The following is a 14,752-nucleotide window of genomic DNA, read 5'->3' as shown; positions in this document are numbered from 1 at the left end:
TAATTGAATGGGATTAATATTTTAAAATCACTACCCCATTAATTGTGGGAACCCTTCAACATTTATCAAAAAGCTTCTGAGTACTTCAGTCTTACCAGAATGAAGCGTCAACATGTCAGCATTCACTCTGCAACCATGATACACTCAGAAGGAAGGTGGAGAGGGAGGGTCTTCTCCCACTAAGGCAGGGGTGTCCAACTCCGGTGCTTCAGATGTTCATGGACTACAATTCCCATCAGCTTCTGCTGGCATGGCCAATTGCCAGCAGGGGCTGGTGGGAATTGTAGTCCATGAACATCTGGAGAGCCACAGGTTGCAGACCCCTGCCTTAACCTGACCCAGGCTCACCAGTTTTCACCCACACGTGAAAGAAAGGGTGCTATTGAGCAAGTACAGAGTACCCCACCTACTCATGAATGAAAACATTATCATTGGGATTAGCAACGGTAAGGAGGAGGAAAGAAATTCTTACCAGACAGACCTTAATGCCTGAACCCCCCTCCCATAATTAAGCCCTGTCCAAATCCTGACACCTACTCCTCATGGCATTCTAATTGGCATTTTCTATACCAGGGGTAGGGAACCTGCGGCTCTCCAGATGTTCAGGAACTACAATTCCCATCAGCCTCTGTCAGCATGGCCAATTGGCCATGCTGGTAGGGGCTGATGGGAGGCTGAAGCTGCGTTCCTGATTCTAATACTCAACAGACTGTGCCAGCCAATGCCAGGAAGCCATGGATTGCATCGCAAGGATGACACAACTGTGTCAGTCTTGACACACAGTTTTTCAGCTGACCAGCAGAAATTCCGAGCTGGGCATCACTCTAATCTTTTCCTCCCTCAATGGCAACCTCTATTCCCTCCTTTAAATTAAGCACTGCCAACTCTCTCTAGAATGAGAGAGAGAAAAAAACCAACCTCTTAGGAAGACCATCATCCCTTCAACATGCTTCTTGCCCTAAGGGGTGGGTGGGTGGCCAACCCTCTCCCAGCCTCAACGGACGATCCCTGCCACATGCAACATGGGAATAAAAAGGCTGCTCTATTTTACAGGACCGTTGTGACGATTACACTGAGGTGGTGCCTGGAAAATGCTTCAAAGACTTGGAGGTATTATTATTACCACTCAGGAATACAAAAAGAAAAGAGAGAGAGACCGACTGACTGACTGATCAGTAGCGGCTGCACTTTCCCCTTCCTGCTCTTGGTTTCTGCCTAATTGGGGAGGCAAGACCAAGCAAGAAGAAGACCTGTGGGCAAGAACAGGAAGCCCAGATTAAACAGTCTGCGGCAGGTCAAGGGTTACTCATAGATCAGTTACCACTAGAGGCAAAAAAGGTCTGACGGATGGGCCCTGCACAGTACGTACACTTTGCAGTTTCAACGCTTCACCTTCTCAACCCTAAAAAGTTTAGGCCTCACAAAATAAAATAACAATCATTACATAATCAATGGCCCTGAGACTCCAAATTTCAAATTCAATCTCTTTCTCGCACACACTCACCGCGCCCCCCTTCTGTGGGCCTGAAGAACACTGCACAGCGAACAACACAGTTATAATTTTTTTTTAAAGTCATTAACTTCAAAAGCATGCTGCTGAAAGCAAAAAATAGGCCTGTCCCAAAATATATTTCTAAATGTTATCTGGGGAGGACACCTAGCATCCCTTTTCAGCTTATAAACACTTTTCCATTTTTAAAATGGTGTGCCTTTTTCCTCCACAGGGCCTTTGTCCAAAGAGAAAGCGATTAAAATGCAAAGTTGATCTTCTCATGAACTTGCCCTTTATACTCGTTTGTCTATAATGGGGAGGGGGGGAGGGAGTCAAACTGGGAAAAACTCCACGAGAGCTTGTTACTCAGTCCTAATCCTGTCACTTTCCTGATCTGCTGATGTTGACAGTTAATCCTTCCTAAATGAAGCAGATCCTCATGTCACGTCACTTGGTAAAATCAACAGCTGCAGTTTGCAATGAGGAGGAAAAACCTCAGAGCCCATGTTATTCAATTAAATTGAAGCCATGACTCATGATCACGGCGACTTTTCCCCTCAGTTCACGGAGCCGACATTTTCATGCCAAAGAGATTCTGGAACAAGCAAGGGACGAGAAAGGACCTTGCTTTAAAATGGTCCATGGAACCCCCACCCGGGGAAACCTGCTACTCCCACTGTACTTTCCTACCAAAGCAGCAGGAAAGAAGGAAATCTGCTTTCTGAGAGTCACCTCCCCTTCCCAACAGCACCTGCAGCCCCGAAACAGAAGCTTCTAGAAAACTACAGCAATTCGTCCTAAACTGATCTTAATCTCGAGGGATTGAAATCTCCGTCACTTTTTCAGTAAAGCCATTTCCTCCTTGCCAATAGGATGGAGCACCTGCAAAATATCTTTTTTTCTGTTTTGTTCCAAGTACCAGCTGCCCAACCTCACCTGGCTCAAGACAGTAGCAATCCTAAATGAGCTTGAGAAACAGGATAGAATCCAACATCGCCCACCACAGAAGCAAGAAGAGTTAAACCACGGCCAATCCGGTATACAATTGGGAGCAGTGCTACATGGGAGGTGAGAAACCAATCTAACTCCCTGCCTTAGACACCAACAAGAGTTTGTTTTCATCAGGCCTTCAGTTCTGTTACTTCCTTTTGGTTAGCTATGTCACTGATAACTCAAAATCTATGTCCAGCTTCAACGAGGTCACTTCCCCCCAACCATTCAAGAATACAAAGAAAATAGCTCAAAAACACACACACACACTTCCAGGGCAGTGCTCTAAAGCTCCATTTCGGAGCTGCGCTGGTTCAAACTGCCAAACAAGGGTTAAAAAGCATCGCCTTCTTAAGACCAAACAGAGGAATGCAGTAGAAGCATTTTAAAAAAGAGGGAGGCAAGTTACATAAAGTCCACTGACACTTACCGTTTCCTTATTGGGAAGCAGCTCTTTTCGGATCCTGAAGAAGTTTTTTCCATACTGTCGGAGTCCTTTAATGAAGCGTTTCTGCGATAAAGCAAAAATAGAATGTCAGGATGGGGTGGGGGGGCATCTCCCTTTAACAAGCAGCAGAGTTGAGGCTTCCAGTTCAGAGGCTGTGGGGGGAAAATAAGTATCAATATACAAATAAGGCAACCAAAATGGAAAAAAATCAGGCTTGGGCCTTGTGTCTGATCTGGTATTTGAAGATTAAAACAACAACAACAACAACAACAACAACAACAACAACAACAGTGTTTTGACACAAAGCGGAATCAGGTGTGCATTTCCTTCCAAAGGTTTTTAATCTGCCGATCCCTCTGAATATAAATGACAGCAAGATCTATTTCCAGCCAGTGTGGGGGGAAAAAGAAAACTTGAAGCTGAAAGACAGCAAGGAACTGGGATTTCCCCCCCCCCCCCTTCTCTACAATTAACAAAAGGGAGAGATGTCATCTGGGAAGTGAAAAAACTTCCAAACTCAAAGATCCAGGTTGCTTTGAAAGTGGAAAATATTTATGAAAAGCTGAAGGCTACAAAATAACTCTCTTCCAAAGAAAAGAAATACACTGCTTTGCTATTTTTCCTCTTTTAAAAGAAAAAAAAACAACAACCAAGTTTCCTTTCAAAATCCAAGCTGCCAGACTTCCTTTCGCTTTCGCAAATAATCCAGTTTGGCAAAAGATTTCTTTTAAAAAAACAAAAACACGCGCAAATTCCCTCCCCTCTTGACGTTTCTGTTTGCCGATTTCTTGTATCAAACATCCCACAAACACACACACACGCGCACACACACACCGCACACAAAACAACAGTTGTTTTAAAATGCTGTTTAAATCGGGACCAAAAAAGAATTCCAAAAATGAGCACAAGTCTTGGAAAGGGGCTTCCTCCAGCTCTTTCGTGGGCATCCCATTTGCAAAATACGACGACGAGGGAAAGACCCCCCCCCCTTTTCCTCTTGGGGAGGGAGAAGAGGTAGATGGGTGGCTTCCCCCAAGGAAGTGGGGGGGGGGGGAGGGAGAAGAAAAACTCCAGAGCAACGAACGAGCAGGCAGCTTTCTCCTTTCCTCTCCCTGTGGAAAAACCAATAAGAGAATCACTCGGTGGTGAAAGTGAAAGTGAAGAAGGGAAAAGAGGCAAGACCTGGAATCCGGCTCCTGTGTCTCCGGGCAGGGGGGTTTCGCGTGCAGAGGTGGTACCAGCAGTGGCTCTCGCCTGTCACCCGGGAGGCTCTGACACTACAAAAGGGGGAAGGAAGGAAGGAGGGAGGCAGCAGCGGCAGCAGCTTAACATGTGATCTAGGCTGCTGGGCTGGGCTGGGCTGAGAAGCAGAAGAGGGAGCCAGAGAGGGAGAGGAGAGCCACTGGTGCATGCTAAAAGGCGGCCTGGATCACCTAGCCAGAATCCTCGGAAGGACTGCTGGACCAGTAGCAACCGGACAACTCTGGCTCCTTTACCACACCAAACCCTAACCCCAGATGGCCACACTTTCAGAAAGGAGAGAAGTGGTGACAATGGGAGATTTCAATTATCCTGGTATTTGTTGGGAGTCAAAACTCTCTGCCAAGACTATCGGGTCCAACAAATTCCTCACTTGCCTGGCAGGCAATTTCATTGTCTGGAAGGTGGAAGAGGCAACAAAGGGATCGACTATTTTAGATCTGCTTCTAACTGACAAGGATGACTTGGAGCAGCAGTGGCACAATGGTCAAGAGCAGGTGCACTCTAATCTGGAGAACCGGGTTTGATTCCCCACTCTGCCACTTGAGCTGTGGAGGCTTATCTGGGGAACTAGATTGGCCTGTGCACGCCAGAGGGGTGACCTTGGGCTAGTCAGTTCTTCCCACAGGAGTAGCTTCCCTCAGCCCACCACTCCCTACCCACTTCTACCCATGAGGTGTTTGTTGTAGGGGGTGGGGGGGAAGGGAAAGGAGACTTTAAGCCCCTTTGAGTCTCCTTTCAGGAGAGAAAGGGAAGGTATAAATCCAAACTCTTCTTCTTAATTGGGTGGAAGTGGTAGGATCCTTAGGTGGGAATGACCATGTGGTCCTGGAAATTGTTATACAGTAGCCAGATGCATTCCAGTCTTTAAGAAAGCTGATTTTAGTAAACTTAGAAAACTACGTGTGATCCAGTGGTGAAGAATACTAAAAAAGAAGGGAGTGCATGATGGATGAGAATTTTTAAAAATGAGATCTTGAAGGCACAATTTCAAACCATTCCAATGAGGGGGTAAAGTGGGAGGCATCTAAGGAAACCAGCATGGATGTCTACAGAACTTTCAGCTCGGCTGAGATTTAAAAGGGACACGAACAAGGAATGGGGAAAAGGGTAAATCACCAAAGAGAAATTCAAAAAAATTGCCAGGACGAGTAGGGAGAAAGTCAGAAAAGCTAAAGCCCAGAATATGCTCAGGCTTGCCAGAGAGGTTAAAAACAATGTTTAAATGCAGCGCGGGGGGGGGGGGGTTATGCCTGTAGAAAAAGGAGGGAAAAGGATATGATAGGGCCGTGGTGGTGAACCTCTGGCACTCCAGATGTTCATGGACTACAATGCCCATCAACCCCTGCCAGCATGCCCAATTGGCCATGCTGGCAGGGGTTGATGGGCATTGTAGTCCATGAACATCTGGAGTGCCATAGATTCGCCACCACTGTGATAGGGCCACTGCATGGAGAAGACGGCAAAATGTGGAGTCTGGAGGGCCATCTGTTGGGAACGCTTTCATTGCATGTTCCTGCATAACAGATGGTTGGATTTGCCGGCCCTTGGGGTTTCTTCCAACTCTATGATCCTATGATCTGCACCACGCTGTGGAGCATTCACTGCCCTTCCCCAGGTGCATTCCCAGGATCTCCACATCAACCCCGTAAGGCTGGTCGGTTTCTTCTGCAAACGGGGGAGGATAATGAAAGCTGAGTGACAAGAGAAGAAGCACAAGTAAGCGAGGGGGCGATGGAAGGGAGAGGCAGAGCGTGTGCCAGTGCGTGCTTTTGCCTCAGACCAGCCACCGAGAACCTGGCAGAGGCCACCGAGAGCCACCGAGAACCTGATCCATTACATCGCACCAGCTGAGGAGCAGCAGGGACCGGTAGAGTAGGATTTGGGGTGATGCGCAGCCCTTAAGCCTTGGCTTCAGGATCACTGTTGTGCAGTGCACAGAAGGAAGACTCCGCCAGGTTTCCTGTTCACCTCTGCCAGGAATTCAGTTATCCAAGCTACCATCTTGCAGCCGCAGCCTCTCCCTGGCACTAACACAGCCTTCTTGGAAAGCAAAAAAACAAAGAGGAGTTCTGTGACACCTTAAAGACTGACACCAACAGGAGCATTCATGTACTGGTGCCGACTTCTCTGTATGCAATGAGTAGATCCACACTCAGAAGTCATGTTATATAGGAGGTATATAACATCTAATTCTACAGGGGAGGAGACACAGACTAGGTACGTTAAACTGGCTAACACCCACAATGAGTAAAGTGTCAAGGGGCCTTCAAACCTAACCACAGCAAAGGCAAGACCAATCACAATCATGTCGCAATCACAGGGTTTGTAAGGCGACTGTGTCCCATCGTGACATATGAACCATTGATCTACACTGTCTTCTGGAAATCTGAATTCTGTAAAAGGGGACGGGGGCTTGGGATCTTTAAGGGAGCGTTCTAAGGACTCTCATCAGAGCATAGCTGTGTTCACCAACAAGGATGCTGGTTTCCATTCCTTTTCATGAACTGTGGAGGCTGGTTGGTTGCTTCAGGTGGCCAAGGTGTTCGGAACTCAGAGGTGACTGATAGAAAGCCAGAGAATCACTTTTCAACAGGAGAGCAAAATTCATCCAGCTAACACCTCTTTGCGTGTATGTGTTAAGACATTAACCCACCACCCTAAAATCACAGATCCTGGCTTCAAAGAGGTTCTATAGCAGTGACGGCGAACCTTTTCAAGGCCAAGTGCCCAAACTGCAACCCAAAATCCACTTATTTATCGCAAAGTGCCAACACAGCAATTTAACCTGAATATTGAGGTTTTAGTTTAGAAAAAACAGTTGGCTCCGAGTTGGCGTTACTCGGCAGTAAGTTTGGTGGTAGTCGGTGGCTTTGCTTTGAAGCAATTGTGCAATGCTGCGAATGGGTGAATCACGGCCCTAGGAGGGTTTATTCAGAAGCAAGCTCTATTGCCAGCAACCGAGCTTACTCCCAGGTAAAGGATCGTGCTTTAGTTCTTCCCATGAGAATCAGCGAGGTTTAACAGCACTTAACAGGGTGACCTACACGTTGTGCCCAGCAGCCCAGGTCAGACTAGATGTGTGTGTGTGTGGGGGGGGATTTTCCACCCCCCACTTAATGAACTCTGTGCATGCGCGCCCACAGAGAGGGCTCTGAATGCCACCTCTGGCATGCGTGCCATAGGTTCGCCACCACTGTTCTATAGCTTCCTAGACGGTCACAGACTGGTTCCGCCTCTCCCCCACCCCACAATGCACCACACCTTTTTGTGGTCTCCCAAGCTAGCAACTTATTTACATCCATCCGTAGCTTGGGGACCTTTCTGTGGCTTCCTCTTCCCCCAGTTTAATCTTGCAATTTCCCGGGTTCTCGGTAATCTTCTAGCCAAGGAACCAGCTCTTTCCTCTCCTGTGTATTTTTGAGAGGTTTGTATTCTCTATTGTTAAATGCATTATGACATGTTATTTGCTTTGCCCCGCTGTGTTGGGAATTACAGTTCCTTCTCTTCCCCACAAAAAAATGTCAAAATTAGTTTGAAAAGCTTCCCAGCGTTAAGATTTCTTTTTTTCTTTCCCCTTTTTTCTGCTTAAAGAGTGAATTTGTTTTATTGCTTCCACCCCCTTTTCATCAAAGCCAGCGGATGTCACCTTAACTGAATTTTTTGCATGTTTGCCTCGGAACCACTGCATATTGCAGTCAATTTGGGGGTACATTTTAGGACACAAAGGAACTAGTTTCGGTCTTGTAGCGGCCTTTCTCTCTCCTCTTTTAAAGTGGAATATTAACAATCAACAAGGATGTCTTAAACGCACAGAGCATAAATGCAGGGGGGGGGGACTACAATCCCCAACTCAAATGAGCAAAAGTAAAGTCACTTTAAAGGGAAACAAACTTTTATCCTAACATAAATGCCATAGCTTGGGGCCCACGTGATGGGAGTGGGATCTAGTCCACCAAAGTTTATCAAATAAAAAATTGGAAACCTGCAAGGCAACACAAGTTCCCTGCCTATTTTTGCACTGATGGACTAGCACCGTGGTGGCGAACCTTTGGCACTCCTGATGTTATGGACTACAATTCCCATCAGCCATGCTGGCAGGGGCTGATGGGAATTGTAGTCCATAACATCTGGAGTGCCAAAGGTTCACCACCACTGGACTAGCATATGGCAGCTCTTCTGGAATCTGCTGCTATGTCAACATGTCAAGAGGTCAGAACTGGCCTGTGTTCAGTAGTTTTTTTAAAAATAAGGCCCTTTCCGCACGGGCCAAAAACGACGGCCTGGGGGCGGTAAAAACGCCGCCCCCAGGCCGCCGTTTGCTACGAAGCGGCGCTATACTAACAGCGGCGAAGCGCCCGACCTAACTTTCGCTCCCCTCCCCAGAGGCGGTGTCCAGGCGCCTAAACAACAACCCTTTAAAGGGTTGTTGTTGAGGTGAAAGCGATCTTCCCGGCGCGAGCAGCGAGAACAGCGCCGCCCGGGAATTCTGCTTATTTCCCCTTCCGCTTTCCCATGTATACCTCTCGTTAATACCGCCCGTCCTGCTGGCCTCCTAAGTCCCTACCTCGGTGTCCTCCGACCCCTGGAGGTACGGAGGGCAGTGATGAATGGCGAAGACTGAGAGAAACCAACAGGACAACGACTACGAGCATTTAAACCTATGGCAAAGGGAAGGGGGGAAGAGGCGGCTTCCATCGCGGAGCCGCCTGCGTCTGCCGGCCTCTCCAGAGGCCGTCTGCATGCCTGCATGCAAACGGCCTCCGCCTCCACGCTGGCGGAATTCCTGCTGGCGTGGAGGCGCCCTTACGGCCGTGCGGAAATGGCCTAAGATTTTTAAAAATATAAATATAACCAGAACCAAAACAAAGCCAAGCCATATCCACCGTCAATTACAATTACATCAAAAGATGTGTTCAGCAGCCTTGAGCCTGATGGGTCTAATCCACCACCCTTCAGAGAACGTTCAGCAACTAGTAGAAACAATGGAAGCTGGCTGGTGGTTCATGACCCACCTTCTGCTCATCTTGCTCTAGGATCACAGAGTTCACTGGCTAGACCTGCTGGGCCTCACCATTGACAATGTCCCATAGGATATGCCCCTAATACACCACCACGCAGACCACAAAAGACGCAACCAACAGCCATGCATTTACCTGCACAGTGGAGGGGGAAGATGGATCTTAACTGCAGAGTACTTTTAATGTCTTTGAAACAGGATTATATCAGCATCCCTAACAGGGTCACTTCCCCGCTTTTATTTAAGATTTCTTTAAAGTCCTGACTGCAAAGGCTCATTTTATTCTTGCAGCAACCCTGTGAAGAGTTATGTGAAACAGTAAGAACTGAATGGGGTGGGGGTGGGGGAGATGCCTATCAGGGAGACACGAATCTCAAATTCGTTTTGGTGGATCCATCTAGTTGTGTAGTTCTTTGGGTCCCAGCCACAGATTGCAAACTGCAATTTACTCAGATTAATCACGAGTTTCCACATGGCTTTTCCTCCCGAACTTTGGACAGGCCCCTTCAAAGACAAGAGGTAAAAGAGGGGACAATCCAACTGTATAACTGAATTAACAGGGCAAACTGCTGGCCCCATATACATGGTTCTAAAGTTGTGAATTGCAATAGTTATATCCCACTGGTTTGGAGGAGAAAGAACAAAGGAAACAAGACGAACATGTTGGGAGTACGGAGCAGGGGGAAACAGTAGAATCTAAATTTAATTTTTTATTCAGACCAACCAAAAATTTGCATGTGTTTTGGTGTAACATCAGTTGGTCATAAAATATATTATGTGGCTTTCTGTTTTATCACAGCTAAACCCCCTACTGGGAGAATACCTGGAGTGTACAAATTAGACACTCTGCAAGCTCTACTTTAAAAGGAACCCATTTAAAACTACCAAGTTAACTAAGTGACAACAATCAATTAAACAGCAAATCAACGATAGAACTGGAGTGTCGAGACCAACGAAGTTAAGGTACTTTATCCAGGGCACCTAGCTGAAGTTTAACCGGCATGTTTAATTACTGCGTGCTTTAAAAAGAAGCTGTGGTCCTTAGTTAGAAACTTGATTAATCCTCTCTATTTACACAACACTTGATGTTGATACTTAAAATAATAACTTGACGGACTAGAAGCTGGGTCTTTTGAAAGAGGGGAAGGCACAACTACATCCTAAGAAAATTATCAAAGAGCTCTGAGTCAGTTTTATAAAATACCTACTTTACTGTTTCTGCTTCTGCACTCCTTAAAGCCTTTCCCCTTTACAGTTCCTACCTTCTCTGATTAAATGTTTGCAGCAAAAGCAATCTCTGAATTACTTTCATGTTCTTCTCGAGGGACAACTGAAGTCCCTATTTAGAAAAGAGCAGGTATTTATTCCCACAGTAATGGTATGCTAAATCTGCACTGGCTAATATATAATCCACCAATTCCACCCCAAAGAATTGGGCACAGCATGCATGCCAGAGGTGCAACTTTTTCTAAAGGGGAGTCAAAATGACATAAAGGTGGGAGTGGGTGGGGTGGGGAGGTGCCTCTTCTTTTCCAGACCTCCGAACTGCACAGTGAAATGTAGGGCTGCAAGTATCATCTCAATTTGTTCCCGTCTTCATGCAGGCCTTCCCCTATGGAGACGAGAGAACAGCATTGTGAGAACCCCCCTCCCCAATACACATTTTCTTCCTTACTCACAATACCACCGGAGGTAGCAAGAGTGGGTGGCCCAAGGTCATTCAATGAGCTTCAAGCAAAAGCAGAAAGGTAGTTTCCGCAGTACAAGTGTAAACACTACATCACAACTTGGTGTTAATTTGCAATAGCAACCACCTCCAAGGCTCTGAACAGCGACAATTGCTAACACACTCATTCACTCCTTGGGGAGGGGGGGGGAGAGGATCTTCCCTTTTAACTCCAGGCTTTTCAAGACACCAGAGCAATAAAAGGGTGCTGAGACATAGTGTCGCCTGCTTTGATTGCTCTATCTCAAGGGTCTTCAAACTATGGCCCCCCAGATGTTCGTGAACTACAATTCCCATCAGCCCTGCCACTTGGCCATGCTGGCAGGGGCTGATGGGAATTGTAGTCCATGAACATTTGGAGGGCCATCGTTTGAAGACCCCTGCTCTATCTCATACTTAGATCCAACTCTAGTGGCCCCTTAGAAACTAACATGAGCTTCTGGGTATGAGCTTCTGATAGTCAAAATTTGCTTCATCAGATACAATGAAGGTTCAGGGACTCCAGTCCTACCTGTATCCGGCAAACAGAGCTTTGATTCTCAAAAGCTCATGCCTTGAAAATCTTACGGGTCTCTAAGGCGCTACTGGACTCGAATCCAGCTGTTCCACGGCATGACTACCCTCTGAAATGAACTCCATCCCCTTTCTGTATTGTTTATAGCACACCTTGCCTTAGAATAGAGAACAGCTTGTGCTGTTCCCTAATTCTGTAATCTGAGTCCAACTGCATTGTTCACTGGCTGTTTTATGCTGTCTGACTGTACTGTTTTTACAGCCTTTAATTTGCTTTCAGTCTCAGCCGGAGAGGCAGACTATAAATAAAATAAACGAGAAATAATTGTGTTACACAACAGTCTTAAGAATGGCTACAAAACCAAGAACTTGATACCAAAAAAAATCTTGGATTTTTTTCTGCCTGCTGTCCAAGATAGGTTTGGCATCAGGAGATCTATCCTGCCCCACCCGTTTTTAAAAAAAACCATGCCCATTCCTTCCGTGATCTCTTTGCGGGGTGGTGGTGATCTGCACACGACAAAAGTGCATTTATGGTTTGCAGCAGTGATGAACGCTTGCTGAAGGCCTTGACAAACAAACAGGGCAGCGGCACTTAGAAACCAAGCACAGCATATTTGTGGTAGCAATTGTTATTAAAAGAGGCATTAAAAATTTCTGTGGCTCGATGGGTCAGCAGCCATTGTCGACAGACAATACGGATACGTGCTTCGCAAAAATGGTTGCCATGGCTATCAAACAGCCAGAACACAAGGTCTCCTAATGCCATTTTACAATCTGAAGCTTGCCCCCCCCCTTTTCCCTCCCCCAACATAATTTATTAGGTTCTCTGGTATCCCTGCCACAATGTGTAAACAGGGGGGCTATAAATAACTAGAGGAGCCGCTAAAAACAAGCATGCTAATGTTTGCATATGTGTTACTTGTAGTCCCCATATTTTATCTGCCGAAACAAATGGCATGACAAGATACACAAAGCCATTATGTTCTGACTAACGGAGCTCAGATGGCATGTTTATCAATGTGGCGATAATACCCATTATGGAGGCAGCGGCTGAGGTTATACACCAGGGTTCCCATTATCAAGGGATTAGGGCTTGCCAGCAAAGGCTGCAGCCAAGTATTAAAATTCAGCACCCGGAATTCTGCTCGGCATTCACGTTGGGACTGTTCCTGGGAGCCATTTTGTTAACTGCAAGTTATTTTATTGCCGACTCTACCAACCGCTGAAATATTCCCCTCTGCTCCCACATTAGACGTTTTCAGAGCGTTCAAAAATTGTAAATTCATTTCGTCTCAAGCTCTGCCTAACTCGAAGCACACACGCTGGGGAAACTCACAAAATCTAACTGAGAGAAGTTCTCAGGACCCATCCACGCCTTGAAGTGAGATCAACCTCATGCCACTTTAGCGGCTATAGATATCACCAAAAAAAAAAAAAGAGAGAGAGAGCTACATTTGAGTCCAGTAGCACCTCAGAGAGCAATACGATTTTCAGGGTGTACACTTTAGACATTCAAAGCTCCCTCTGGCAATCTTGACTCTTAAAATGGTTGTTGTGGGTTTTCCGGGTTGTGTGGCTGTGGTCTGGTAGATCTTGCTCCTAACGTTTCGCCTGCATCTGCTCCTAACGTTTTCGCCTGCATGGCCACACAGCCCAGAAAACCCCACAACAACCAGTTGAATCCGGCCATGAAAGCCTTCAACAATACACTGACTCTTAAAAGCTTATACCCTGAAAATCATGATGGTCTCTAAGGTGCTACTGGATTTGAATCCAGTTCTTCTACTGAAGAACAGGGTATCTACCCTCTGCAATTCTCGGGGTGCCTTGGCTGATGGAATTATTATTAAATCAGTGTACGCTGGCAATGTAGATACATCCTCATAGCTGTGCTGATTTTCTCAGCTGACGGCTACAGAACATGATCTGAAGTGTTCACCATTCGGCTGATCAGGTTCACATGAACACTAATTTCAATCCAAGTCCGTAATACACTTCCGTGGGATGTGTTTTGACCCCACAAGTGTAAAATCTGCATAAAGAAGATCTGTGTGGCAGAGGAGAGTCACTAGGCAAGGTCCCGTCCTTGCAAAGCAATGCTAGAAGCAGGGGAGGGCATCTGAGCAGACTTGAGACGCTTGGCTCTTATTTCAGAATTGTAGACCTCACCTTATTTTTCAGATGTTAGCATTAGTACAGCAGGCAGTAACACAGGGTGGTGTAGTGGTTGAGATTCTAATCTGGAGAACCAGGTTTGATTCCCCGCTCCTCCGCCTGAGTTGCAGAGACTTATCTGCTGAACCAGATGTGTTTTCGCACTCCTACGTTCCTGTTCTTCAGAACTCTCTCAGCCCCGCCCACCTCACAAGGTGTCTGTTGTGGGGAGAGGAAGGGAAAGGAGCTTGTCAGCCACCTTGAGTGTCCAAACAGGAGAGAAAGGCGGGGTATCAGTCCAGACTCTTCTTCTTCTTCATGCCCAATTAAGTCAAGGAAAATGTGAGGAATGAGAGGTGCTACCCTGAGAGAAAGAGGGAGGCTAAGTACTTCTAGTGGGGGTACAGGATCAAACCAGGGGGTACAGGATCAAACCAGGGGGTACAGGATCAAAACATTAATTTTAAGCTACAATTCTAAGCATAGTTACAGACCTGGATTACTACAATCTGCGAAGGATGCAGCGCTCTACTGCATTTAACAACAATTAGTTATTGAATGTCCCATTTTGTTGTATTGACTCACTAGGTGTAATCCGCCTTGAATTCCTGAAAAGGGGGACTATAAATAACATAAACTTTATCCACAGGATTGCTGTCATTGTCCTGTCACTGAGCTTTACATTGCAGATGGAGAACATGCACAAACAGCATCGGCAAGTTTAATTTTTCTGAATTTGCCTGACAGGTCTGCATGCCGCGCAAAGCGAACAAGTTAACATACAAAATCCCTTTGACGAATTTACATCCTTCATCTTCCTTGGGACGTTACAAATGTACTGGCTGGGCAGCATACCAAGCTTTTCTCTCAGTGTCGGCTGGTGTTTCTGCACATTCTCCACTCAGCTTCCGTTAACCCCGAACACGCGCGAGCGCACACGCATTTGTTTTCGTAATAAATCCACCATCAATATGCCTGGGTGAGCAAGCCGATTCTCCAGTGCCATCTGATTTAGCCAAGCAAGTATGTAAATGGGCTTATTAATGTGTTTGCATTTGGGGTAAATATTACAAATCTAATCTGTTTATACATGTAATTTACACACAGCTGTGGTCATGCTTATTGACGCCAATATTTTCAGGGGGG

The 14,752-nt window shown here is 46.3% G+C and overlaps 1 protein-coding gene across 11 annotated transcripts in view; it reads right to left on the bottom strand.

Moving 5' to 3' along the window:
* The window catches only part of RERE (arginine-glutamic acid dipeptide repeats), a 302,330-nt gene that overhangs the window by 64,986 nt on the left and 222,592 nt on the right, over positions 1 to 14,752 (bottom strand). For all 11 annotated transcript variants that reach the window (XM_048519246.1, XM_048519248.1, XM_048519251.1 and 8 more), the window contains one exon: positions 2,913 to 2,993. In XM_048519246.1, coding sequence (XP_048375203.1) covers positions 2,913 to 2,993 — 81 coding nt within the window. The remainder of the gene's footprint in view (positions 1 to 2,912; positions 2,994 to 14,752) is intronic.

This window comes from Sphaerodactylus townsendi, linkage group LG16 (genome assembly GCF_021028975.2).
Source record: "Sphaerodactylus townsendi isolate TG3544 linkage group LG16, MPM_Stown_v2.3, whole genome shotgun sequence".
NCBI lineage: Eukaryota > Metazoa > Chordata > Lepidosauria > Squamata > Sphaerodactylidae > Sphaerodactylus > Sphaerodactylus townsendi.
The sequence above is the reverse complement of the archived record's forward strand: the minus strand, read 5'-3'. Positions and strand labels throughout refer to the sequence as shown.